We start from the raw sequence: 27,540 nt of genomic DNA, 5'->3' as shown, positions 1-27,540 counted from the left end.
ATGCACTGTCCATTAGGTAATCAGGAGTCACATGTGGCTGTTTAAATGTAAACTGACTAAAATTAAATGTTACAGTAGCCACATTTCTTTTTTTTGAGACAGGGTCTCACACTGTCACCCAGGTGGAATGCAGTGACGTGATCTCAGCTCACTGCAACCTCCACCCAGACCAGGCTGAAGCGACCCTCCCACCTTAGTCTCCCGAGTAGCTGGAACTACAGGCGTGCAACATAACTCCAGGTTAATTTTTTGTATTTTTTGTGGAGATGGGGATTTGTCATGTTGCCCAGGCTGGCCTCAAACTCCTGGACTCAAGTGATTCCCCTTGCCTCCACCTCCCAAAATGCTGGGATTATAGCAAGCTTGTCCAACCCACAGCCCAGGACCGCTTCAAATGCAGCCCAACACAAATTTGTACACTTTCTTAAAACATTATGAGATTTTTTTTTTTTTTTTTTTTGGCTCATCAGCTAGCATTACTGTTAGTATATATTATGTGTGGCCCAAGACAATACTTCTTCCAATGTGGCCCAGGGAAGCCAAAAGATTGGACACTGGATAACAGGCATGAGCCACCGTGCCTGGTCAGCAGCCACATATGAAAGGTTTGAAAAGCCACAGGTGACCCATGGCTACAGTACTAGACAGTGCAGATTAGGGAACACTTATCACTGCACAAAGTTCTACTGCGCAACGCTGCTGCTCTCACCTCTAGAGCCAGGTGATGACCAGGAATTGCTAGTTGCCTGGAACCTGCAACCTGACAGTCAGACCTCAGCCCCAAGAGCTGGTCAGCCAGCCAGCCAGCCAGTCTCCCTGTCTCAGAGCAGCAAGAGACAACCCAATTCAGGGCAAATGCTCAGGAAAGCTGACAGCCAAGGGGCAGATGTTTGTGCCAAGTTAATCACCTTTAGAGAGCCTCCATTTGGTTGCTGAGGAAGAAAAAGGTCAAAAGAGGACTGTGGCCTCACACTGCCCTGCTGAACAGCACTGTGAAGAGATGCCACAGAACTTCATCCACACAGCCTTGAACTGTTCACCTACTCACCCAGCCTGGAACTTCTGGATAAGCATCAGGAAATGAGGTTCAAATACAATACAGAAAAGTGTGCCCAGGCTGGCTACCATCCCTGCTGGAAATCCTGGCTCTTGCAAAACTTGGCTACCAGAGTACCCCAGTCCAGCACTTTCAGATTGTACCCCTGCCCCAGTCACTGCCAAGTGCTTGCTGTCAAACCCCCTGGAGCATCTCCACTCTTACCTCTATGCGCCTGAATGTTCTCACCTCTGAAATGCTCGCCAGGAACACTCTCCTTACCAGCTACCTCGATGCCCTTTTCCCTCTTCCCCACCCTCCACGGCTCAGCTCAAGTTCCACGCTGTCTTCCCATGAAGCTTCCCCAGGCTCTGCCTGGCTTTCCCAGAAAATGAATCCCAGCAATACTGTCTTTCCACCTGTCAACTGGAAGTGGCTGATCTACAAGATGCTGCTTCAGGCAGTGCTGTTCCTCTACAGAATCCCCTTCCCCCAGGCAGTCTTGCATGGGCTGGAATCCAGGAGACATTACTTCCCTTCCTCGGTCTTGAACATCCCAGCTCCTCTCAGCCTCTTGCCTACCTCCCCTCACTAATAAGTGGCATCAAGTGGGCTGACCAGGAAGTCTTTGTAAAAACTACAGCTGCATGACTACACTAGAGCTTTATACAGAATAATATATGGAAACATTGCAACCCCTAATCTTGCCTCTCTCCATCTGCCACAATCTCAGGACTCTGATTTGTCATAACATCACTAAATAATGAGTTTAGAGTCTGGTGAGAGTAAGGAAGAAAGATAAAACCGTGAGGAAAACCAACTCCAGGGCTGAAATTCCTAAGGCCTCCAGCAAAACCATGCACACAGTAAGAACTCAATGAAGCACCTGCCACTGAGTGCTAGGAAACCAGCAAGTTGCCATCCCCACGGGGCAAACAGGCGCTCTCCACTGGCAGGTGCAGGCAGAGAAGGTGCTCAATCCGGGAGTCTGTTGCCACATCAGAAATCTGAACTAAAAATGTGGAGTCACTTCCTCTCTGAGGGAGGAGACTCATGAGGCCTTATCTGGCCACAGCAGGCAGTCACACTTCCTCCCCAGACTCTCCACTTCAAAGGTCCAGCAGAAAGGCCCACAGGCTAGAAAATTAACTCAAAGTTTAGACTCCTAACTGTCTTGTCCCCAGGCATTTACCTTATTAAACAAATCACTCAAGAACTGTAGGGATTAAATATGATACCAAAAGTATATGCAACAAACTCAAAAACAGAAAAATTGAACTTCATCAAAATTTTAAAATTTTTGTGCATCAAATGACGCTACCCACCAGGTGCGGTAGTTCACGCCTGTAATCCTAACACTTTGGGAGGCCAAAGAGGGAGAACTGCTTGAGGCCAGGAGTTTGAGACCAGCCTGGGAAACACAGTGAGATCCCATCTCTACAAAAAATTAATTAAAAAAAAAAAAAGACACTACTAAGAGAGCGAAAAGATAATCCAGAAAATGGGAAAAAATACACTAATCTCGTCTCTAATAATGATTTAATATCCAGAATATATGAACAATGCAATGACAACTCAATAACAAGAAAAAGAATCCAATAAAAATACAGGGGGGAACCTGGATACTTATTCAGAGAAAATATATATACAAATGGCAAACAAGCATAGGAAAGGATGCTCATTATCACTCATCATTAGGGAAATGCAAATCAAAACCACAATGGGATACCACTTCACACCCATTAGAATGGCTATAATTAAAAACAAAAACCAAAAAAGAAGATGGCTGGACTTTGGTGGCTCACACCTGTAATCCTAGCACTTTGGGAGTCCATGGCAGGAGGATCACTTGAACCCAGGGGTTCAAGACCAGCCTGGAGCAACACAGTGAGACCCCTGACTCATTTTTTTTTTAAAAGAAAATAACAAGTGCTGGGGAGGATGAGGAAAAACTGGAAGCCTTGCACACTGCTGTTGGGAATGTAAAAACTGGAAGCCTTGCACACTGCTGCCGGGAATGTGAAAACCGGAAGCCTTGCACACTGCTGCTGGGAATGTGAAAACCGGAAGCCTTGCACACTGCTGCTGGGTAAAGCCACTACTGAAAACAGTATGGTGTTTCCTCAAATAGCTAAACACAGAATTATCATATCATCCAGCTGTTTTCCCCACACATAGTTACATTCCTCTCCCCACTATATAAACTCCCCAGTTTTAGTTTGACGGAAAGACAGATTTGAGACTGATCTCCCTTCTCCTCACCTGACATCACTCAAATGTAATTTAAAAAAAAGGGGGGCCAGGGGTGGTGGTTCACACCTGTATTCCCAGCACTTTGGAAGGCCGAGGTGGGTGGATCACCTGAGGTCAGGAGTTGGAGACCAGCCTGACCAATGTGGTGAAACCCCATCTCCACTAAAATACAAAATTTAGCAGCTGGGCACAGTGGCTCATGCCTGTAATCCCAGCACTTTGGGAGGCCGAGGAGAGCAGATCACCTGAGGTCAGGAGTTCAAGACTAGCCTGGCCAACATGGTAAAACCTCGTCTCTACTAACAATGCAAAAATTAGCTGAGCATGGTGGCACACACCTGTAATCCAAGCTACTGAGGAGGCTGAGGCAGAAGAATCGCTTGAACCCGGGAGGTGGAGGTTGCAGTGAGCCAAGATTGTGCCACTGCACTCCAGCCTGGGCAACAAGAGCAAAACTCTGTCTCAAAAAAAAAAAAACACGTTGGGCGTGGGAGGTCGAGGCAGGTGGATCACCTGAGGTCTGGAGTTCGAGACCAGCCTGGCCAACCTGGTGAAACTCCATCTCTACTAAAAATACAAAAACACTAGCTGGGTGGGTGGCAGGCTCCTGTAATCCCAGCTACTCGGAGATGGAGGTTGCAGTGAGCCAAGATTGTGCCATTGCACTCCAGTCTGGGCGACACAGCAAGACTGTCTCAAAAAAAAAGAATTATCATATGATCCAGTAATTCCACTTCTGACTATATACCCAAAAGAATTCAAAGCAGACACTCAAACAGGTATCTGTACACCCATGTTTATAGCAGCATTATTCACAACAGGCAAAATGTAGAAGCAACTCAACTAAATAAAACATGGTATATACAATGGAATATTAACCCTTAAAAAGGACTGAGATTCTGACGCATGATACAACATGGATGAAGTGTATGAAGACATGCTAAGTGAAATAAGCCAGTCACAGAAGGACAAATACTGTATGATCTGATTATATGAGGTATCTAGAGTAGTCAAATTCAGAGACAGGCAGTAAAACAGTGATGGCCAGGGGCTGGGGAAAGAGGGAATGGAGAGTTACTGTTTAATGGGTACAGAGTTTGGGATGATGAAAACGTTCTGGAAATAGATTGTGGTGATGGTTACAGATACAGAGAATGTACTTAATGCCACTAAATTATATATTTAAAATGGTTAAAATAGTAAATTGTATGTGTATTTTCCCACAATTTTAAAACACAGAAAAAAATAACAATCAGGCCATATTTCCAGTCCACCAAGAGAATCCCTTTTTAAAGGCCTGTTCTCCTGATGATCTGGCACATTCTTCCCATGGCAGTGGGCTCCGTGGATGCTATTTTGTCCTTTGCATTGCGACCTCAAACCCAGACCCAATAACCTGAGCCCTAAATCCAAGCAAACAGCTCAGATGGACTAGCCATTGTTTGAAAGGCTGAGGCTTGAGCTTCTCTCTGGGACAGGCAGTTTAGGGGATAACTGTCTGATATGTTCAACAGGCAGCCAACAAAAGTAGAAGCCACTCTAGCCAGCTTTCACTCTCTATTACTTCCCTTTTCACTTTCATACAGGACACCAGACTGCCATGCAGTAAGGAAAATAGGGGTCAGGCTACCCAGCCTGTTTTAAGTTGGAAAGTGGGAAGTGCCCCCTCCATCTCCGACAGGTCTATAAATTTAACATTCTTTGTACTTCATACACTGAAGGACACAGTTTTCACCTATCCAACAACAGAACCAACAACTTCGGCCCTCTGTGGTCTTTAGAGCCCTTTCACACAGATTAACCCATTAGATCGCACAATAACACAGTGAGAATGAATGTGTAGGGACTGTCATTCCCCACTGGAGACATGAGGCTCAGGGAGATGAAGTAATGTGTCCCAAGTCCAAGTAAAAAAGCAATCTACAGTTTGCACACAGGTAAGTGATCTTCAGAATTCTTCTTCCTCTCCATTACATTGGAAAGATGAACAAAGTAGAAACGGAACTTTGCATTTGATGTTAAACCAGAGCAAGGAAAAATGCTTCCGAATATGGCAACTAATAGGCTAGCAAGCCCATCCCGAAAGAAAGAACTAAGGCCCTCCTCTTCCCCACCCTCCCCCTTTTTTTTTTTTTTGAGACCAAGTCTCACCCTGTCACCTAGACTGGAGTGCAGTGGCACGATCCTGGCTCACTGTAACCTCTGCCTCCGGTTCGAGCCATTCTCCTGCCTCAACCTCTCGAGTAACTGGGATTACAGGTGCCTACCACCACACCTGGCTAATTTCTGTATCTGGAGTAGGGACAGGGTTTCACCATGTTGACCAGGCTGGTCTGGAACTCCTGACCTCAAATGATCCACTCGCCTCGGCCTCCCAAAGTGCTGGGATTACAGGCGTGAGCCACAGCGCCCGGACCTCGTTCCCAATTTCTAAGGCCCACCCTACTTAGAAATAGACCTTTCTTTAAGTTTTGTTTTGTTTTGTTTTTGAGACGGAGTTTTGCTCTGTCGCCCAGGCTGGAGTGAAGTGGCGCGATCTCGACTCACTACACCTCTGCCTCCCGGGCTGAAGCGATTCTCCTGCCATAGCCTCCCCAGAAGCTGGGATTACAGGCGTGTACCATCATATCCAGCTAATTTTTGTATTTTTAGTAGAGGCGGGGTTTCGCCATGTTGCCCAGGCTGGTCTGGAACTAACCTCAAGTGATCCGCCCGCCTCGGCCTCCCAAAGTACTGGGATTACAGGCATACGCCACCGCGCCCGGCCTCTTTTCAATTTTTGCACGCAACGATTCCTGCTGTGTACCCACTGCTGTCACTTGCTGTCCTGTCCAAGGCGTGCTGCCGGACAGAGGAGTCTGTCAGACTCAGAATCGAACGTGGGGGTTAAAGGCCAACTTGGCCATAAACGGAACAAATCACGCCTAACCCAACAAGCCTCTGAATGTACAAGCGGCCCTGGACACCTACACGAGCAACACCCGGGAAGCAGGAGTCAGTGGACTGCGGGTCGCTGACCACTGTCTTACCCACCCCAGCGCTTGCGCGACTACCGCACCAGCGCCCGAGGAGTCCCACGCCAAGCAGCCCCTGACTTCGTGGGCGGGCGCCGTCTTCTCGCGCATGCGTAAGCGCCTGCGCATGCGCGCCTTCGGCAGCTGTCTTTCCCTATTAGCCCCTGCTCTTCTCAAACCCGACCCGGACCCCGAACGCTGGCCGCCTCAACTACGACCTTCACGCCGCATTTCTCACCTTGCGCCCGGTTTTCTCCCGTAGGGCCTTCAGCCGTTCCTTTCGCCGCAGTGCCTCTTCCTCTAGCCGGCCCACACCGGCCACAGTCGGCTCCATCTTGCCTGCGACGCCCCTCCTTTTCTCCCGTCTTGCAACGCGTAGGCCTAAAGAGAGTGGATAAATGTCTCGCGGCCAATCCAAGGACGAGAATGAAAGAATGAGAGGTCCTGGAAGCCAATCAATGCTGGGTTGTTGTGGGAGGGGACCCTCCCCGCCCCGCCCCTTCCCGCCCTGCCCCGCCCTCATCCTTCCGGGCAACTCGCCTAGTGGGTAGGGAGCCCGCAAAAAAAAAAAAAAGTGCTAAGGCTCGATTTATCCAACACTGATCAGTGAAAGAGCAGCAGGTGGAATCAGACCTGAGAGAAGGAGAAAAGAGTGCGTCGATCGCTCCGGTTTTGCCTGTGCACCAACCGCAGCTCACTCCATGCTGGCCTCTTGGAATGTCCTGACCCATCCATCCTTGTCCACTTGACCTGATTCTTCAAGGCTGGAATGCCTTCAAGAAGCCTTCCCTGACCCTCCACTCCGATCCCACACTAATCTGAGGTATGCCTCACACCTCTACAGCTGTCCGTGGCTCCCCGGACTCCCCTGACAAAAGTCCCTAAGCCCCTCTGTGACCACCCTCAGCTCAGACAAAGCCTGTATAGTGAGGGACCTGGTTGGATGGCTATTTACCTCTGGGCTCAGATATGATCCCCTCTCACTCCCATCCCCTCCTGGAGCAGCAAAGTCCTCAGGGTCAAGTTACCTTCCCTAGCGAAGAGCAAACCCCAACCTGGGTCCAGTGGGCCTCAAGGACTGACCCCATCCCTCAGCTTAGAAAGAATTGGTTTGGCCTCGATTGCAAGTCACCACAAGATTCATGGCTCTCTGGCAGAAGCTGCCAGAGTCTTCTTTCCTGCATTAACCAGAGTGTCCTGATAACAGAGAGACCACTTAGGCTGAATTCAAGATATTCTTTCAGTATGTGAGAGTCCCCAAGGCCACACCCCCTCACTTGGGAATAGGAGACCATGCTTCCACCTGCCCCCCTCCACTGCCAGGGGATAACTAGCTTCTCAGTAAGGCTGTTCCCTCCCTGAGGCCTCCCTTCTCAGGTTGGCTGCAGGTGGGCATCCGCTCTTCTCCTTCCAACTCTTCAGAGGCTCATGGGCCACAGGCCACAGGTCTAGCCCTCCCTTCACTGACTCTCTTGTCCTCACTAACCTGGGTCTGTCTAAGCCTTCTTCCCTGTAATGGATGGGTTGCTTTGCCAAGGCCTGGCATGCAGGTTGGAGGTGCTTAGGAAACCTCAGCTCAGAGCTATGATTGGACAGAGCAGGAGAAAAGGCCAGACTGGAGGTGTGGCCCAAGAAACTAGGAGAGCAAAATGGGACAGGGTCTCTGTTCTCTTGACCACCCAAGGTCTAGGAGTCTCCAGACTGGTCAACTCCTGGAACCAGTAGCACCTCTCTGGGCCCAGCAAACTTCTCCCCAGTCCCAACAAAGGGCCTGATCCCTGCCCAACACCAGGGGGTCCCTCACCTCATAATCTGGACATAGGGAAAGGGGCACGGGGTGATGGTGGCAGGGACCCAACAAAGAGTCAGTCAAGCCTGGGTCCCTGTCCCTGCTGCCCTTGGCTGCCCATGTGGTCCTCATTTGGCCAAAGCCTCAGTTTCTCCATCTGTAAAACAGAACCATAAGGCACCCATCTCCTGAGGTTAAAGAAAGATAATATGTGAAGCAAGTTCTGGGCCCTGGAGTCGCAGGGTGGGAAAGCCCCTCCATTGGAGCGTTTGGGAAGGCTTCCTGGAGGAGGGAGGAGGACCTGTGGGAACGGTCTAAGCTTCTCTGGGATCTGGGAGGGCACCGCTGCCCTGAAGGTATTTCAGACTAGTCCTGCTGCTCTGTGACTTTGCGCCGTCACACTCAACAAACAGCTAGAGCTCAAAAGTTGCGTTTCAGTCTTCCCATAAAGCGACAGAGGAGAACCTGATACTTGATAAGCGCCACAGGGGTTGCATGGTGGTGGTAGTCATTATTACTTGTTGAAGGACCCTCGCCACTCACACGCTACCCGCCGACCTTTCCCTGAATGGGGGCAACTCCAGTCAGGCGGGCTGCGTCCTAGGCGGATGCAGACCCTGGGAAAGTCTGGAATTCCTCACCCCGACACTCGTCCCGGAGGCTCAGGCTGGCCCTGCCAGTGGGACTGGTAGGGCGGGGCGGCGGGGCACCCTCCTGGGCCACCCTGCCCACAGGCCCCTCCTCCTGCCAGACTCGCCGCCCTTTGCACGGTCCCGGGAGAGGCGGGGCGGCGGTGACTGCAGCGAAGTGCAGGAAGCCAGGCGGCGGCGGCCAGTGAAGAGGAGGAGGAGCGAGCAGACTTGGGTGGCTCAGCGCTGCGGAGGCCAGAGCCGCAGACTTCCCCAGTAGTACCGCGCCGCTCCGCCCCGGAGTGACGCCCTCCGCCCATGGGCCTGGCCGAAGGCAGCCGGCGGGCGGCGCGGAGGAGGCGGCGACAGGTGGCGCGCAGCAGGGCCGGAGCCGGGCCCTGCCATGGCCGCCTCAGAGCGGCTCTACGAGTTGTGGCTGCTCTACTATGCGCAGGTGAGCCCGCCCCGCCCCGTGCCCGCACCCGCGGTGCCCCCAGCTTCGCGCGCCCCGCGCCTGCTGCACCTGTGCCCCGCGCCGCTGTGGCCGCGTAGACGCGCGCGCGCAGGAAATGCTCCGGTTCCGCACCCACGTGTGTGCCCCCAACCCGCCGGGTGCCTCTGGCACTTATACCTTGGGTACAGAGCTCGCGGTCGTGCACTTCACAGCAACCCCCACAGCAGGACCGTGAACCCTGAGTCTTTCTTGCTAGAGGAGAGTGGCCTGGGCCGAGGCGGCCGGACACTTCGCCTTTTTACAAATGGGGAAACTGAGGCCTGGAGAGACTTGGAGACTGGACAGGAGGCTAGGGGGAGGGGGTCTCAATTTGCATATCGGCTGTCTCTCCCGTGGGCGCGGCCCGATTGGGTGGTCGTGGCCAATGGCTCTGGGAGTGTGGGCCGATGTAGGGGGGTGTGTGGGCTGACTAGGGAGGGTGTGTGGAAGGGGAATGTTCCCACCACAGGTTCTTCTTGAGTTGCATTCCTCCTCCCCTACCACTACGAACAGGCTGTGATAAGCTCCTCCCTGACTTGAGACGAACCCACCCCACTCCCATTCTGGGAGGTGGACCCAGGACCTCTCTAGGAGCGGAAGAAAAGGTTTTGCTCTGAATGCCCAGGGTGAGGGTGGGGCGTTGAGGCCCTGGGGAATGTCTGAAAAGGATGGAGGGAGGCCCTTTCATCCTGAGCTCCCCACCCATCTCAGAGAACACTTCAGGTGTCCTATCAGCTGAGAACCTGGTATCACTGAAACCGTCTCTCACACATAGTCCCCCATTTTCCTTCTGCACCCACAGCAGGGAGGGATCCCAGAGTGACACCTCCCTCCCCTTCACCCAGCACCTCCCTCCCTGCACCGGCCTGGCATCGTGCTCCTGGCTCAGGTGTGCCCTGGGCACAATGGACCATTGTGTGCCCTGAACAGTTTGTCACTGGGGGGAATTCATGCTCAGACTCGCTGGCCCTCAGTGAGGAGGCCGGTCCACTGTCTCCCAGAGACCTAGAGTCCAGGCCAGAAGGACCACAGTCTCTTTAGTCTGCTCAGGTTGCGAGAGGTCAAGGCCCCTGGCAGGAGTCCAGGCATGGAGTAGAGTCCTTCTTTGGTATAACCCAGACCAAACTCGACTTTTCAGCCTCTGCTTCCTGCCTGTAAAACTGACATAGCCCTGGATGGCTGTCGTGGCTCACGCCTGTAATCCCAGCACTTTGGGAGGCCGAGGCAGGTGGATCATGAGGTCAGGAGATCGAGACCATCAGAGCCAACATGGTGAAACCCCATTTCTACTGAAAAAAAACGTAAAAATTAGCTGGGCATGGTGGCACGTACCTGTAATCCCAGCTACTTGGGAGGCTGAGGCGGGAGAATTGCTTAAACCAGGGAGTCAGAGGTTGCAGTGAGCCGAGATTGCACCACTGCACTCCAGCCTGGTGACAGAGCAAGACTCCATCTCAAAAAAAAAAAAGGAGGCCGGGCGCGGTGGCTCAAGCCTGTAATCCCAGCACTTTGGGAGGCCGAGGCGGGTGGATCACGAGGTCAAGAGATCGAGACCATCCTGGTCAACATGGTGAAACCCCGTCTCTACTAATACAAAAAATTAGCTGGGCACGGTGGCGCGTGCCTGTAATCCCAGCTACTCAGGAGGCTGAGGCAGGAGAATTGCCTGAACCCAGGAGGCGGAGATTGCGGTGAGTCGAGATCGCGCCATTGCGCTCCAGCCTGGGTAACGAGCGAAACTCCGTCTCAAAAAAAAAAAAAAAAAAAAAAAAAAAGGAAAAGGAAAAAAAAAACCTGACACAGCCCTGACCTCAGGGGCTTCCTGGACTCTGGAGAGGTAGCCATTATAGCTGGTCCAGACCGGAGAAGGCTCCTGTTTCCCTGGCCCCACTGGGTTCCCTTGCCCCAGCCTCTCTGCCTCCCTCTCTAGTGGCTGTGAAGGAGCAGAGGGTGTGAAGAGAAGCCTACCCTAGTCCTTCTTCCTCTGACTGCCCCACAGCTATGGGCCGGTTCTAGGTGTGTGAACAGGTAAAGGGGGCTTAAACCAGGTGATGAGTGTGAGGGATGTTAATGATAGGTCTTCAGGCTGGGTGGCAGGCTGCTGAGGGTGTCTTGGTATCTCCCAGGACTGTGACTCCAGCACGGTTGCCTCCTGATGTCCCATCTTACTGAGCTATGCACATGGCCACCCCCTCCCCCCGACTGTCCTCTCAGGACAGTCCCAGAGCTCTTCACCTCACAGGGTATGTATAGAGCATAGGCTGGCAGCTTGTAGCTTTGGAAGCCTGAGCAGGCAGGGGGCAGCCTGGGGCCAGGCAAACAAATCCAGGATGTGAGAGTAAACCCAGGAGCCAGGCGGGGCCAGCCTGTCTGGGTAGAGGAAGCTAGCGCCCGCCTCCCAGCTCGCCTTCCTGCCTGCCTGCTCCTGCTCCCAGAACCCCCAACCCCGGGAGGAGTAGTGCTTGCGACTTTAAATCCTGTTAGGGACCTGTTGTGTGTGTACTTGGGGAGGAGGAGTGTAAAGTAAGGGGTGGAGCTGAAAGAGGGTGTTTAGAGACCCTTGAGTTGGCCAGCAACCCAGTCAGCAACACCTGCACCCCTCCCTTCAGCTGTGAGAGCTGACATCAGCTGGCAAACCTGTTTCCCCAGTTGTGGGTCTGGGTGGGGATGGAGAGGGGGGAGTAACCCCTTCCTGCCCTTTCTCTTCCTTAAAGACCCCAGGTTTAGACCCACCCACCCCCTCCCCCTGTGAGCCCAGCTCAACTGGGGGCCTCATAGTGAGGGAGGGGGCTGTGGGTGGCTGCTGAGGGAAAGGGGAAGGGGCAGAGCACCCCAGGACCTCACTCAATTTGAGCTCCTTAGGGCCCTGGTGGGGAAACCAAGGCAGGGTCATACCACAGTTGTCAGACCTCACATGTAGTAGGTGCTCCTTGGATATTAGCTGAATGACTGGATAGAGGAGGTGGGTCCCATGGCAGTGACCAGTTAGGAAGTCACCCCAGAGGAGGCTGAGTTTGGGCTTTGAGGGCTGAGAGGAAGGAACAGCAGGAGCAGTGGGACAAGAAGCAAGTTGTCAGGAGTGGGGGCAGGGCAGAGCTAGTCAAGCCGGCCTGGCGGACAGGTGGGGGCTCATCCAGAGGACTCATGATCTCAGCCCACCAGAGTTCCCCCAGGGAAGGCACAGGAAGGGCAGGAGAGTATTGGGGGACTGGGGACAGCATCTGATGGGCTGATGGTTGGACAGTTAATGCCATATAGCATGCAGATGAGTGGCCCCTGTTCAGACCGGAGCAGCAGTGATGTTCAGCAACCCCCAGTGAATAGAGTCACAGAGTGAGGGGTCACTGAATGTGGAAGGGCACTCAGGGTCACAAAGGTCAGGGCAGAACAAACCCTCAGGTGACAGAAGGGAGCAGAAGCTGAACTATCCAGCTATGCCTCTGAGGCCTCACAGGGTCCAGGGAGGTTAGGTCAGGCTGGAGGCAGCCTCGTCCTGCCTACACTTCCCCCAGTACCCTCTCCCTAACTGACGATCTCTACTGCCTCTTAGAAGCCTGGCCAGGCCTTGACTGGGCGCAGTGGCTCACACCTGTAATCCCAGCACTTTTGGGAGGCAGAGGTGGGGAGATCACGAGGTCAGGAGATCAAGATCATCCTTGCCAACATGGTGAAACCCTGTCTCGACTAAAAATACAAAAAATTAGCCGGATGTGGTGGCGTGCACCTGTAGTCCCAGCTACTGGGGAAGCTGAGGCAGGAGAATCACTTGAACCCAGGAAGCAGAGGTTGCAATGACCCGAGATCATGTCACTGTACTCCAGCCTGGGCAACTGGGACCTTATCTGGTCATATTCCTTCCTGGGCCTCAGTTTACCTGATGGAAATGGGTAAAGGGAAGGTGGAATCACTTCCTTGGTGCTGTTACCCAGGCACCTGAAGGAGGAGGGCCCGCAGTGATGGGGAGATGAGCACACAGCCCAGGATTGGGGTAGGCACTGGTAATTCCTGGAGCTATTATGACAACTGGAGAGCTGATAGGGAAGTGTGGGGTCCCCGTAGAAACAGGGTCAATTACTATGGGGACTATGGGGACCCTGGAAGGAAATTCCATTTTCCATAGTGATAGTACAAGGGGATGGTCGGCTTTTGAGCCGCTTGCTCGAGCCCGCTCCCATTCTGTGGAGTGTGCTTTCATTTCAATAAATTGATGCTGTCCTTGCTTAAAAAAAAAAGTGCAAAGGGCTGATCAGGCCCCAGGGCAGGGTGGGTGACATGGAGATCAGAAGGTTCACCCTTTCAGCAACCCCTCTCCAGATAAGTGCCCAGCCACCCAGGCACTCAGACCACTATGCTCAGTTGTCCCTGCTCCAGCAAAGTCCCATCTCCCTGCTTCATCCCATGGCCTAAGGTCCTCCAAGCCTGACGTCCAATCCTGTGATGTAGCCAGAAGTCACTTTATCTTGACATTATCTTCCCCATCCTGATACTGAATCGGGGGACCCCCGTAGGCCTGAGATAGGCTATTCCGCATAGACCCCACCCTGTGCCGCTTCTGCTTGTCTGTCCCTGAAGATGGAGTGCTCACTACCGCCCAGGTAGCTCTAATTGAGAGGAGTCACCCACTTTTGAGCTGTGCTCTTCTCTCCCTTCTTGCTCCTAGCTCTTCCCTGGGGTCCATTAACACCTCTTACTGTCACTCACAGAGGGGGCTGGGGGTTGTTGCCTGAAATTCAGGGAGCTCAGGCAGGCCAGAGCCCTGGATCTGGAGCTCCACTCACCTTACCCTGACCTCTAATTGGGTAATTGTGGCTGGAGAACTGTTACCCATGAAGCAAAGCGATGGTTTTAAAGAAGTTTATGTTAAGTAACAAGCTACTGAGAGTTAGAATGAGGACTGGACTCCGGAACCCATGCCCTCACCACTGATTCGGTTGGTGAGAGGCACAAGACAGGAACGGGTCTTACAAAGGGCGTTAATGCCCCTGATGGGGGCATTCCAGCAGAGCAAACGAGAGCTAAGCCAGTTGGGGTAGAGACAGTGAGTAATGCCCTTGGGCCTGGGCATCCAGTGGGTTTGGGGTGTGGAGGCTGGAGGTGAGGTGGGCACCACCCACGCAGGGCCTCAGATGTCGGGGAAGACTGTGGATTTGCTCCAAAGATGTGAGCTTGTGATAGAGCACGTAACTAGCTGATCACGTGCTCCAGGTCCTCCTGGTGCAGCTGCCCGGCCAGATGGTCCAGGAGGACCTGGCCGTGATGGTGAAGGATGCTTACTTGAGGCCCACTGTGTGCTGGACTTGGGGTATGTCAGGCAGGGTCTGGAGCAGCATGGTGTCAGGCAGCTCAATGATCCCTGTCACCTTGGCAGACAGCCCCCTGCACATTGGTTGTACCAGTGTTACAACCACCAGCCCTTAGCTCTCTGGGTTACTTCAGAATTCCAGAGGAGTAGCAGTTTCATGCCCACCCAGAGACTGTTTGAGCCTAAGCAGCCCTCGGGAGCCCCTCATCCCCAGCACTCTCAAGTGCCCTCACAGCTAGTTGGCCATAAGTTGGGGTCACTGTGGAGGTGACCATGAGACCCCCTCTTCTCAGGGACACTGGCCTTCCTGGTTCCCACAACCTGCTCCCTGCCATAGGACCTGAGCATCACCTATGCCCTGGAGAGGACTTGGCAGGTGTGGCTGCTCCCAACCTACCCTTAGTTGGGGGCAGGATAGGGGTCTTGACCCAGTTAGGTTGGGCAAGGGCCTGGACTGTCCCTGACCCGTGTTCCTGCTCAGAGCTGGCAAGGGAGAAAGGACCCATGACTGACCAAGGCAGAGTCTCCAAGAGGGGCATGGGAAGCCTGAGCATCATGGCCACCCTTCCCAGGCCCTGGACCCTCACATGCAGCATTGCCACCATGCTCTTGTCCCCTGCCATTCTCTGCCTTCTGACCCTGACTCCCTGAGGGACTCCCATGCCCCGACACACTGCAGTCTCAAGCCACAGTCAGAGCTAGCCTGAGGCCTTCCAGAGAGAAAAGGTGAGACCCAGGGAGGCAGGACAGGCAGCTACCCCACCCCTGCCTAACACTGTGCTTTGGAGACCTCCTCATCCCCTCTCAGAGCCCAGGAAGGCTGTCTTGATTGCCCCAGCCCTAAACCCAGCTCAGCCCAACCTGCTGAAAGTTTATATGACTGGACAGGCCAAGGGTGTGGTTCTGGGGACAGAAAGCAGGAGTGTGTAGAAAGTGAGGGACCCATCCCTGTCCTGGGAGGGCTGATCAAGGTGATGGCCACCAGGAGGCCATCATGTGGCCAAAAGCCCAACTCACACTAGGCAGTGGGGCATAGGGTGTGCAGAGGCCTGGACAGGAGGATGTGAACAACAGAGAGGGAGAAGCGGAAGCTGGAGAAGCAGGTCCTGGTTGGACCAGCAGCCTGGAATCCCAGGCTCAGCAGTTGAGCCTTTATGGGGAGGGGTTAGACACAGTCAAATTTGGGCTTTCAGGTGCTCAGTAGAGCTGCAGCTGGCAGGAAGACTCACATTTTGAGTGACTGGCTTGACTGGGGGCAGAAGAGGGGAAGACAGCATTGGGACATTTTTTAAAGTAGCCAGGGGTCTGTGGGGCCACTGAGGCAGGGGTCAGGGGTCACATGGTCAGCATGGGCTGGCTGGCTAGCGATCACGAGTGACCCTAGCCTAGAACTAAGGTCTGGCTTTCAGCATCCTCAAAGGTACACTGAAAACAAGGTAGTAGATAAGGCATCCCCTGTGGGACATGCTGTTTCTCCATCTGTAATGGGAGAGGTTCAGAGGAAATGGTCCAGGATCCTTGGCCACCTCTGCTGTCTCAGTATCTGGGTATTTGGGGCTCCCTGCTGCTTGGTCAGGAGAAGAAGGCTGACCAGCAGGAGAGGTCAGTAAATGTAACTGACAGACAAAATGTGATGGCTTTGTGGGTCTGCACCTTGGTGGCCCTGGCACCTCTCTGAGTTGCCTGGGCTTCAGATCTGCACTTCAATGCCCCAGGGCTGCTCTGCCTAGGTTTTTTTTTGTGGGTCTGGCTTGGGTCTGCTGTGGTCAGGCCTCTTACCCTGGGGCCATTCAAACCTGGTCTACAGGCTGCAAAAATTAGCCATCCATGCAAAGATAATTCTGGAGGTCCTTGGGTGTGAAGTCCATGGCCCCTGGGGAGCAGCCTCAGGCCTGCTGAGTGCTGACCATGGTGTGTCCCTTGCCTCTTCATCCTTCTCCACTCTAGCTCCCCCTGTCCACCTCTCTGACTCTAGGAAAGAAGGCTGCTTTCTGGACTCAGTTGGTTGGGAGCTCCACATGGGGCCAGCCTGGAGGAGCTCCTGTATAAGCCACAACCCACCCTTATCCCCTGGGAGGGGCTTAGAGGTTAGAGCAGATTCTGGCTAGGCTAGGATTTATCAGCTGTGTTCCTGAGCAAAGAGAACTGCAGAATCCAGGTGAGGTAGCCAGGACATGCAGGGGGAGGCGGGTGGGACAAAGGTATGGTTGAGTCTTCCACAACAACCCCTGTGGCCTGAGGCCTTGGGCGTAGGTCAGAGAGCTGGGGGTGCCTTCAGTGAAGGGTACTGCAGCAGCAGGATCAGAACCCTCGCCTGGATAAGAGATCTTCCAGGTCCAGACCTTGTGCTTGTAAAACTAGTCTCTGGCCCACAAGCCCCACCCAGGACAGGTGACCCCGCCCCTCTGTACCAGGCCCCGCCCTCAGCAGAGGCCAGGTCGCTTGCAGCCTCTCTCACTGGGGCCCAGGGTGTCCCGGCCCCCCCACATCCCTGCGGTCTGCCGGGAGGAAGCGGCCCCCTCCCCCACCGTGACTCTGCGCTTCCTGCCCTAGCCCGGGGCGGAGGAGACGTTTCCCGTTCACACCAAAGTTTTCCTAGCGGCGCCTAGACCTGGGCTTAGCCACTGCCCCTCTTGCCCATGGAACCAGCTCTGGGGCCTGGGGTCCAGGTAACCAGCAAGGGTGGGTGGAGGTTCCTGGGGCAAGGCAGGGCCTGCGCATGAGGATGTGCACACGTCTGGGTCTGCCTATCTAATGGTACACATGTGTCCTGGGATCCACAGCTAAGGAAGGAACGGGGAAGATGGCAGATGAGAACCCGGCCCAAGGCTCTGGGTAGGGGGTGGCTGCTGTGTGGGACACCTTCTCTAGCCCTAGCACCAACGCTTGTAGTCCTACACGGGTCTGACACAGCCAGGGGAGGGCCACAGCCACATCCCACTCATGCCCCTCCCCTGGCTGTGTCAGACCTGCCTAGGACTGCAAGCGTTAGGGAGGTGGGAGCAGAGAGTGGAGGCTGAGAGAAGCAGTGGGGTGCCTGGAAGAGGGGTCAGTATGTACCTAACTCTCTGATGCTGACCTTCCAGTGTGGTCCCCTCCCCCCCACCCATCCCCCACTCCCCTCCCCCCACCCATTCCCCACTCCCCTCCTCCACACCCACCGTCTGCCTTTAACCCCTTGTCCATGCCCTACGTCCACCTCCATGCATTCTCCACCTCTGTCTGCATCCCCTGTTTACTGCACTGTTTACTGCACCCCTTCTGCCCCCCAATCATTCCCCTGCTCTGCCTACAGAAGGACCTGGGTTACCTGCAGCAGTGGCTGAAGGCCTTCGTAGGTACCTTCAAGAAGAGCATCTCACTGTCCTCTCTGGAGCCAAGAAGGTGAGGCTGGATCTGCACAGTGGGTGTGCAGGGACCGTGCAGGGAGATTGAGAGGTCCTCAGCACTGGTGTCTCCCCGCTCCTTGCAGGCCGGAGGAGGCAGGTGCAGAGATCCCACTGCTGCCCCTGGATGCACTGCATGTGCTGGCCAAGCAGTTGCACCAGGAGGACCTGGAGCAAGCCCTGCTGCTGCTCAAGCTCTTCATCATCCTCTGCAGGTGTCCCTGCTGTCCCCTCTACGAGCAGAGGCCTAGAACTGTGGGCTGGAGGGGTGGGGAAGGGCATGGTGTATTATTGCTCTCTCATCCTTGACTCCCCCAGAAACCTGGAGAACATAGAGGCAGACCGGGGCCAGGTACTAGCACCCCGGGTGCTGGCACTGTTGACCAAGTTGGTGGCAGAGGTGAAGTGGCCTCCACCTGGGGTGGGCAGGGGGTGAATGTGGGGAGGCAGGCAGTAGCCATGGCAGGGCTAACCCTCTCTCCCCATACCTACAGCTGAAAGGATGCCCGCTACCCCAGGGCCGAGGGGCCCAGCTGGAGAACGTAGCCCTACATGCTCTGCTTCTCTGCGAGGGCCTCTTTGACCCTTACCAGACCTGGCGGCGCCAGCGCAGTGGGTGAGACCCAGCCCACAGGCAGGGAACCCAGAGGAGGCAGGGGAGAGGACAGCCGTGCTGGGCCCAAGAAGGGGTGACATCCGGGCTAATGTACTTGGCCTCACCCATACCCCCCCTCCCCCTCCCCAGGGAAGTCATCAGCTCCAAGGAGAAGAGCAAATACAAGTTCCCTCCTGCTGCTTTGCCCCGGGAATTCAGAGCCTTCTTCCAAGGTCAAGCCCCGCCCCTGCCCCCCTGGGCCCCACCTGGCCCCACCCCCAAACCTAGGCCCCTTCCTGCAGTTCCTTGATCCTGGCATACACAGGAACCACTTGGTGGTGGCTGCACACAGGCCTGAGAGAGCCAAAGATGGAGCCAGGGTTTAGGGACAGAGAGAAGAGAAAGGACATCTCGGGCTGCAGCGAGGTCCTCCCATCAGGTGGAGGGGTGGAGTCAACCTGCCCACCCAGATTTCTCACCCTCTTTCCCTCTCATCTCCTGGATCCTTCTAGCCACTTGTACCCTCCTCTGATCTGGACCACCTTAAAACTCTCTGGTCCAATCCCTTTGTCCCCATAACCTCCACCCAGTCTCCACCCATCCTGCAGACACAAGAGGTATCGCCACCTGCTGCTCCCTGGCTGCCGGAGAATCTGATGCCCAGGACAGCTATGGCCACCTGTTCACAGGTCGTCCTGTGAACCTGTTCTCCCTAGTGACCCTCCTTCCCTGTCCCCTCTCTCCTCTCATTGGAGGCAGACTGGCCAGGACTTTAGATGGGCTCAAGGTGGGAGATGGCCTGGAAGAAGGTGGGCAGGGCTGTGAGAAGGTGGTGGCCTATTGGGACATTAAGTGTCTGAATGATACCCATGGAGCTGTGGGCCTGGGTCTAGAGAGGGGGCAGGAGCTCCAGGTGGAAAGGCACCCCTGGGGAGCTCCCCGCCTTTATTTTCCCGTGGCATGGATGCTCTTATTAAAACAAACTGGATTTTATTACTCTCATCATATCCCTTGATGTCAACCTGACACCCTCAAGATGAAATCCTACTTCTCCCACAGCCTTTCTCTCCACTTGCCCTGCTGCCCAGCCTGGCTTCTGTCCTCTCATTCCCAGACTGCTACTAGTTACCTCACCTCAGGGTCTTAGCCCATGCTGTGCCTTCTCCCCTCCAACTGCATTCTCAGGCCTCCCATCAAAAGCCCATTCCCCAAGGAGGCCTCCCGCCACCCATCCAACCGGAATCAAGCCCCAGCCCTGCTCCTCTCCCTCCCCCACACATGTGACCCAGGGCTGGTCCTTTCTGCCCTCTGGGTTTCAGTCCATGGCCTGGCATCCTGTCCAGCTTTGCTGGCGCAGGGCCAGGTAGGCCTCCTACGTATTAGGCTGTGAAAGCCCCTAGAAGTCCCCAGCAAAGGCATGGGCTGGGGGGAGGTGGCATCAGTATAGTAGATACAGCAGAGTCCCCAGAGCACGGCCTGGGAGTGCCAACTGTCACAGGGGCAGAGAGAGCAAGAGATTTCCATCTGAGAAACTAAGCCCTGGTCGCCACGGGGAAGTGGAGGGAGGATGTGCTCCCACTGGGGCCTCACTTTGGGGCTTAAGGATCTAGGGAGCTGGCTAGACTCTCAGGGCTGGGCTGTGTTCCCCTTTGGTCCCACAAAGAAAGGTTGTGTCCCTTTCAGACCCTCTACCATACAGCCGTGACTTCTTAGACCTTCCAGGGCAGAGCCAGCTCTTCTACCTCAGACTGGGTCTTTTATGTGGCCCCACTCCCTCTCCCCTCCACCCCAGGGCACCCACGCTTGTGCAGCCCCCTGGGCCTATAGCCCTGCAATCTTGGTAACATTGCCCTGCCCTGCCCACACCCCCTACGCAGAGAGCCTACAGAATGCAGACCGCTTGCCTCCCGTACTGCTGCTGCGCCTCATCCACCTCTTCTGCGCCGTCCTCGCGGGAGGAAAGGTAGGCTGGGAGGTGAGCCTGTGGGCCAGAGAGCGGCTCCTTCCGTATCTCTCTGCTGGGTGAGCCCCTTGCCCACTGCCCATCTCTGCCCACACCTGCAGGAGAACGGGCAGATGGCTGTGAGTGACGGCTCTGTGCAGGGCCTGCTGAGTGTGGTGCGGGGCTGGGGCCGTGGGCCAGCCCAGGATCCCCACCTAGTGCCGCTGGCGCTGGAGGCGCTGGTGGGTGCAGTCCATGCCCTGCATGCCAGCCGCGCCCCTCCCCGCGGCCCCGAGCTTCGTGCCCTGCTTGAGAGCTACTTCCATGTCCTTAATGCCGACTGGCCAGCTGATGTGAGCTCAGGCCCGGAAGAGGCCCTTGTCACCCTCCGGGTCAGCATGCTTGGTGGGTATGGGCTCCCAGGCACTTGGGGATGGGGTACCATGAAGGGAAAGCCCAAGTGATGATGGAAAGGCCAGACTGGGCTCATGGGAAGGAAGGTTTAAGGCTGCCTGAAGGGGTCTGGGCAGCGCCTGACCCCTGACCCTTCACAGATGCCATCCCCACGATGCTGGCATGTGAAGACCGGCCAGTGCTGCAAGCCACCTTCCTCAGCAACAATTGCTTTGAACATCTCACTCGCCTCATCCAGAACAGCAAGGTGGGTGGGGCCCAGCCTGGGGGTGAGGGTCTGGAACCCAGAGGCTAGGGGAGCCACACATGGGTGCCAGGCTGCTGCTGAGCAAACATGGACTGAACGGGGCCGGTTGTTGCAGCTGCTGGGATGGCCTCAGTGGGAGGGTCTGGGGCATGGACAAGGGCCTGTCCCTTGGGGCCTCTAGAGGACTGGGCTTGAGGCTCAGCACAGCTCTGTGCCCCACAAAAGCAGGGGCTTGTTATGGAAGGGAGGGAGCTGCTCTGGCGCCTTGTTTTCCTCTCCCTGGCCCCAAGTACAGGGGCTAGTCGAGGGTGCCGCTGCTTTCAGATGCAGTGCCTGCTCCCCATCCACTCATCCCCCCGACTGCCCATCTGAGCAGGGCACAGGGGGGCTCAGCACCCTCTCTTCCCTAGTGCCGGGCAGGGCACCTGGCAGCTGCCCCTGGTCCTGGTCTAACTCCGCCCTCTCCCATCTTCCTCCTCTCTCTTCTTTGCCTCCTCTACCCCGTGCCTCCCCCTTCCCCACAGCTGTACCTGCAGGCCCGGGCACCCCCTGAGGGGGACAGTGACCTGGCTACCCGGTTACTGACTGAGCCCGATGTCCAGAAGGTACCACCCTGGGGCTGACCAGCTCAGACACCCCCTGGGACTCCCTCTTTGAGCTTTTCCTGCACTATAGCTGGGGGAATGAGCAGATGTAAGGCCTGGTGTGGCCTAGCAATGGGTGTGGGTCCTCCATGCTGTCTCGCCTGCCTTCCAAGTCCCCATCCTAGGAAACAGGACAGAAGTGGTCTATCCCCTTCCTGGTGTTTGATTGGGTGTTGGGGTCTGGCTGCGCCAAGCTGGAAGGAACCTTCGAAACTCAACCACCCACCTCATTTCTCAGAAGGGGAGACAGAAGCCCAGACATTCAAGGATTTGGCTGTAGCCACTCACAGAGATGGGGGTCTCCCTCATGGGGCCACTTTTTTCTATAGATCCTTGTACCCACCCTCAGCAGGTCAGGTGTCCCCCAGCCCCTGACAATGCCCTCCCTGGCTCACCTTGCATGTGGGCTGTAGGAGGCTATAGGGTGTCAGTTGGCAGCTTCATAGTGAGCACCCTTTCTGGAGCCTCAATCTGTGGGTCCCAACCTCCAGAGCCCCTACCCTGCCTCTGTCTTCACGAGGTAACCCTATGTGTTCACTGCACATGGTCATTTTCTGAGCGCTTGCAAGTCTGTTCTGCAAAGCAGGCAGGGCAAAGTGACTCCTCTCTGTTTTCACAAATGAGGACACTGAGGCCTGGATGGGGAAGACCAATGCCTGAGATCACTCAGGGAGTCAGGCAGAGCCAGGACCAAAGTCCCCATGGAGCCAAATATGGCCTAGTCCCTGCTGACAAACTCTCCAAACCCTCCCAATCCCTGACCCCCTCAGGATGGGGCAGGGGAGACAGCAGCATGCCTCTGGCTGTCAGGTTCAGCCAAGCTGAGCCTCAGTGTCCCCGCCTGGATCTAGGGGGAAGAGGCAAGGTGGGACTTAAAGGTCTCGAAGGTTCTTCTGGTTCTAACATCCTGTGATTGATTGTCCCTAAATCCCTGACCCCTGTCAATCACTGTGGGTGATGGGGCACTTGCTGGCATGTCTGTACTCATGTGTCCAGCTCTGGGGGGACAGGTCGGAGCTGGGGCCCTAACTCCACTAGAGAAAGGGGGACTGGAGGATACAGTGAGAATGTCCACTGTTGATCTGTCCCAGCGAGGCCTTTCCCAGCCCTGGCTTCTTTCCAGGCCTCTGTCAGAGTGGGTCTTGCTGAGCTGCTCAGAGACAGCCCCCGGTCATGATAGGGTCACAGCAGTTGGGGCAAGGAGTAGAAGGCCTGGTGCTTTGACAGAGTTGCTGATCCAGCACATGCCACATGCCTTGGGGTACCTGGCTCTGCACCTTTTTTTACTGCAGGGGGCTGTCAGCTGTGATACTCTGGCCCCTGCCTCTCCTGATGGCCCCTCCCCACCCCAAGGTCCTGGACCAAGACACAGACGCCATTGCAGTCCATGTAGTCAGAGTGCTGACCTGCATCATGAGTGGCTCCCCCTCGGCCAAGGTGAGGCTGCTGCACTACAGCTTTAGTAGGGGTGTGGGGCGGAGTTCCAGTGACCACGTCCCCAGAACAGGCCTGGCCGGTGGCTATAAGAATCCTGCTCCCTGGAGCAAAGCGAGTGACCTGGGAGGTGACTGCCCTGCCCTAGGCTAACTGGGAGCTGCATATCCTCTACCAGAGCGGGCTGGATGGGAATGGACACTTGTAGGCCCATTGCCATCTACAGCATTCTGAGACCGACTCATGTCCCCCCATCCCTCTGCAGCCCACCCCCTGCCAGCACTGTGACCCAGAGGCAGAGCCACACAAGGGGACCCCAAAACATTATGCCCCTCCAGGGTTTCCAGGAGGTCTGAGTTTGCCCTGGAGCCCATGGGTATGCTCACTTCTTCCCCATACTACCTTACACAGGAGGTGTTTAAGGAACGCATCGGCTACCCTCACCTGCAGGAAGTTCTGCAGAGCCATGGTCCCCCCACCCATCGGCTGTTGCAAGAGCTGCTCAACATGGTGAGGGAAGGGGCTTGGGACCAGGGTTCCAAAGGCAACCAGAACTGAGTCAGGGTTACCACAGATGGGGAGCTCTCCATCTTGGGGACCGTGTTGACTGTGGCCAGTATGTAGTGTGGCCTGGCCATGTATGTCAGTGTCCCTGGAATGAGGATTCTGGCCCTGGGGTCTTGGAAGCAACTGCCTGTTAGCCAGCCCCAGTATTATCTTAGGAACGTGCGTTAGGTGTTAGGCCAACGCAGGCTGAAAACTAGGGCTGAGGACAGTGCCTCAGGACTATTGGTAGTGGTGGTGGTCATCCGTGCCCCTCTGACTTTCCTGAGCCTCACACACAACCTGTAGGCGGGATGGGGTAGACCATGTTGTTGACCACTGCTGTAGGCAAGTAAATGGAGCCAGAAAGTCCCACTGTTGCCAGGGTGGGGTCAGTTGACAACTGACCAGGGACTGTCACTCTCTCCACCCACAGGCAGTGGAGGGTGACCACAGCATGTGCCCACCTCCACCAATCTGCAACGAGCAGCCGGTACTGGTACTGGTGCAGTGGCTGCCGTCATTGCCCACCGCTGAGCTGCGGCTCTTCCTAGCACAACGCCTCAGGTGGCTCTGTGACAGCTGCCCTGCCAGCCGTGCCACCTGCGTGCAGGCGGGCCTGGTGGGGTGCCTGTTGGAGACACTCAGCACAGGGCTAGCCCTGGGGGCCCGCTGCCAAGAGCAGCTGCTGGCACTGCTACAAGCACTGGGCCGTGTGTCACTAAGGCCCATGGAGCTGCGTCACCTGCTGCGCCCCCCACTAGGATTGGACTCGGAACCAGGCGGAGCTGAGGCTGGAAAGGCCCGGCACGCAGGTGCTGTCATCCGCGCATTATCAGGCATGGCCAGGCACCAGGGTCCTGCACGCGCTCTGTGCTACTTTGACCTCAAGCCCAGCATGGCCGGCATCATGGTACCCCCTGTACAGCGATGGCCAGGGCCTGGCTTCAGCTTTCATGCCTGGCTCTGTCTGCACCCTATGGATACAGCACCTACCCCTGCCCCCACCCGACCACTCCAGCGAAAGCAGCTGTACAGGTGGGTGACTGCCAGGGGCCAGGGACCTCCTGCCGGGGTGAGCAGGAACAAGCAGACATAACTGGCTCGCCTGCCCCCAGCTTCTTCACCAGCAGCGGCTCAGGGTTTGAGGCCTTCTTCACGGCAGCCGGGACCCTGGTGGTGGCTGTGTGCACACGGAAGGAGTACTTGACCATGAGTCTGCCCGAAGTGTCCTTTGCCGACTCTGCCTGGGTAAGACCCTATCCCTTTCATGTGGCCCAGTAGAGAGAGGGCTGCTGAGTCCCAGCTATGGCCTAATGTGAGGCCTCTGTTCCAGCACTGCGTGGCTATCATCCACGTGCCTGGGCGCCGGCCCTTCAGCCAGAACCTGGTCCATGTCTACAAAGACGGCCATCTTGTCAAGACGGCACCCCTTCGCTGCCCCTCCCTCAGTGAGGTGTGCCAAGCAAGGTTTGGGGAGGCCTTGGGTAGGTGGGGAGACTTGGAACACAGTGGGCCGCGTGTGGCTGGAACCCTTGTGTCCCATGCTCCCCCACAGGCCTCAGACTTTAGCTGCTGGGGTCCGTGCAGCCATGGGGGTCACTGTGAGGAACTGGATGTAGGTGGAGCCCCAGGTTCTGCTGCGAACTGACCGCTCCCCCAATCCCGGCCCCACAGCCTTTCTCCTCCTGCTGTATCGGCTCTGCTGGGCACCGCACAACGACCACCACCACAGGGCTGCCCACACCACCAGTCCCCGCCACCCTGGCCTGCAGTCACCCCGCCCTCACCCGCTCCCAGTCAGTCCCAGCCTCCACGGGGCTTGGCTGGGGGTCCGGGCTGGTGGCCCCCCTGCAGGAGGGCAGCATCAACTCTACCCTCGCAGGCACCCAGGACACTCGGTGGGGCAGCCCCACCTCCCTGGAGGGTGAGCTGGGGGCTGTGGCCATCTTCCATGAAGCCCTGCAGGCAGCGGCTGTGCGGACCCTGTGCACCCTGGGTATGCAGCACCCTCCACCTCTGCCCCAGGCCAGAAGCTAGGGGTCCAGTGGGGAGAAGGCATCTCTGGGGGTCTGTCCTCTGATCAGGCAGGCTCTGGACAGGGTTTGGCCAGAGGCCCGGCAAGGTCTGAAGCCCCCTGACTACCCCGCAGGGCCCAATGAGATGGCACCCTTCAAGCCTGAGGGGGAGCTACATGAGCTCAGCACCAAGCTGCTCCTCCATTACTCACCTCAGGTATTTGGGGGCCCTGGAGGAGCGACTGGCTCGACTGTGCTACTTCCCCAGCTCCCACACTCTGCCTGCCACCCCCTCCTCCCTCAGGCCCTGGCCGCCTGCCCATTCCCTTATCCCTAGGCTTGTAAGAACAACATCTGCCTGGACCTGTCCCCCAGTCATGGGCTCGATGGCCGCCTGACGGGCCACAGAGTGGAGACCTGGGATGTGAAGGTCTGTGAGCGTGTGTGGGTGCTGCGTGCAGGAGGCATGAGCATGGGGCACAAGTGTGTTTGGAGCCAGCTGGGGAGCTGTGCTGTGTCTGGGGAGCTGCGCTGTGTCTGGGGAGGGTTTGGACAGTCCAGCTCGAGAGAGCAAAAATTCCCTTCTGGGTGGTCTGCTGGGGTGGAGTAGGGCAAGAAACTGGCTGGAAGGCCCCCCTCACCGCCATCCCCCATCCCCCAGGATGTGGTGAACTGCGTGGGGGGTATGGGTGCCCTGCTGCCCCTGCTGGAGCGAGTGGCTGCACAGCCCCAAGAGGCTGAGGCAGGTCCAGCTGAAACGCATGACCTTGTGGGTCCTGAACTGACCTCTGGCCACAACACCCAGGGCCTGCTTCTCCCACTGGGTAAATCTTCAGGTAAGTGTCCCTGGTGCCCATGTTGTGGGGAGAGAATCTTGGCATGGTGGGGGTTGGGGTGCCCAAGGTCTCCCTGCCACTGGCAGGCCCTTGATGCACATCTGTCCCCTTTCTGGTGGCCGGCAGAGGAACGGATGGAGAGGAACGCAGTGGCTGCCTTTCTGCTGATGCTGCGGAACTTCCTTCAGGGCCATGTGGTGAACCAGGAGAGCCTGGTGCAGTGCCAGGGGGCTGCCATCATTGGGGCCCTCCTGCGAAAGGTGGGGCCTGGTGGGGTGGGCATGGAGGATTAGGGGTATGGTCAGCCTGTCTGACGGAGGGGACTGAGTTGGGGAACCTGCTGCCCTGTCAGTCTGGGAGAGCCTCTTGGGAGAGGTGATGCTTGAGTGGGGCCTTGAAAGACTGAGCAGGGTTGGGCCTGGAGGATCTGGGGAAAGGGCCAGCACAGGCTGGGGCAGGGACCTGCACAGCAGGCAGGGACTTGCATGTCAGAGACGGCAGGAAGCCCTAAAGGGTTCCGAGCAGGTGGGTGGCCATGTTTGTGGCCGTTATGGCTGCGCAGGGAAGGGTGGCAGCTGAGAAGCTCAGACAGCAGGCGGGCAGAGCCTGAGCCCTCACTCCAGCTCCTGTCCCACCCCAGGTCCCCAGCTGGGCCATGGACATGAATGTGCTCATGTCTGCCCAGCTGCTGATGGAGCAGGTGGCAGCAGAGGGCGGCGGGCCCCTCCTGTACCTGCTTTACCAGCATCTGCTCTTCAACTTTCACCTCTGGACCCTCAGCGACTTTGCCGTGCGCCTCGGTAGGTGTGAGGACCTGAGTGAGGGGCCAGCCACAGGGCAGCTGAGCACTGAGAAGTTAGAACCCTGCTCTGGGGGCTCTGAGGGACTCACCTGATAGGAATCCAGAATGCCATGGTGTGGTGAGGGGACTGTGACTCTGCCCTGGAAGTCTGATAGGTGCATAG

General features: G+C 56.2%; 2 protein-coding genes across 10 annotated transcripts in view; one reads left to right on the top strand and one right to left on the bottom strand.

Annotated features, from left to right (window-relative positions):
• Positions 1-6,684, bottom strand: part of CCDC12 (coiled-coil domain containing 12) — a 60,571-nt gene extending 53,887 nt beyond the window's left edge. Inside the window, exon 1 of the mRNA XM_064367020.1 lies at positions 6,542-6,684. Within this exon, the coding sequence (XP_064223090.1) occupies positions 6,542-6,637 (96 nt within the window). The 5' untranslated portion in view covers positions 6,638-6,684. The remainder of the gene's footprint in view (positions 1-6,541) is intronic.
• A 2,247-nt stretch (positions 6,685-8,931) lies between these two features.
• Positions 8,932-27,540, top strand: part of NBEAL2 (neurobeachin like 2) — a 29,982-nt gene continuing 11,373 nt past the window's right edge. For 2 of the 9 annotated variants that reach the window (XM_064367011.1, XM_064367019.1), the window contains exons 1-21: positions 9,092-9,175; positions 17,812-17,900; positions 17,989-18,117; positions 18,221-18,302; positions 18,397-18,518; positions 18,648-18,730; positions 20,375-20,460; positions 20,562-20,844; positions 20,994-21,100; positions 21,625-21,705; positions 23,098-23,181; positions 23,590-23,688; positions 24,158-24,759; positions 24,840-24,972; positions 25,058-25,177; positions 25,399-25,720; positions 25,874-25,956; positions 26,077-26,169; positions 26,401-26,575; positions 26,702-26,835; positions 27,216-27,375. In XM_064367011.1, the coding sequence (XP_064223081.1) occupies positions 9,125-9,175; positions 17,812-17,900; positions 17,989-18,117; positions 18,221-18,302; positions 18,397-18,518; positions 18,648-18,730; positions 20,375-20,460; positions 20,562-20,844; positions 20,994-21,100; positions 21,625-21,705; positions 23,098-23,181; positions 23,590-23,688; positions 24,158-24,759; positions 24,840-24,972; positions 25,058-25,177; positions 25,399-25,720; positions 25,874-25,956; positions 26,077-26,169; positions 26,401-26,575; positions 26,702-26,835; positions 27,216-27,375 (3,118 nt within the window). In that variant the 5' untranslated portion in view covers positions 9,092-9,124. Of the gene's footprint in view, positions 9,176-14,112; positions 14,253-17,079; positions 17,186-17,811; positions 17,901-17,988; positions 18,118-18,220; positions 18,303-18,396; positions 18,519-18,647; positions 18,731-20,374; positions 20,461-20,561; positions 20,845-20,993; positions 21,101-21,624; positions 21,706-23,097; positions 23,182-23,589; positions 23,689-24,157; positions 24,760-24,839; positions 24,973-25,057; positions 25,178-25,398; positions 25,721-25,873; positions 25,957-26,076; positions 26,170-26,400; positions 26,576-26,701; positions 26,836-27,215; positions 27,376-27,540 lie in introns of those variants that run through there. The other 7 variants (XM_064367016.1, XM_064367015.1, XM_064367013.1 and 4 more) reach the window with 6 other exon arrangements.

Source organism: Aotus nancymaae, unplaced genomic scaffold, assembly GCF_030222135.1.
Source record: "Aotus nancymaae isolate 86718 unplaced genomic scaffold, 86718_ANA_hifiasm-v0.15.2.pri h1tg000067l, whole genome shotgun sequence".
NCBI lineage: Eukaryota > Metazoa > Chordata > Mammalia > Primates > Aotidae > Aotus > Aotus nancymaae.
The sequence above is the reverse complement of the archived record's forward strand: the minus strand, read 5'-3'. Positions and strand labels throughout refer to the sequence as shown.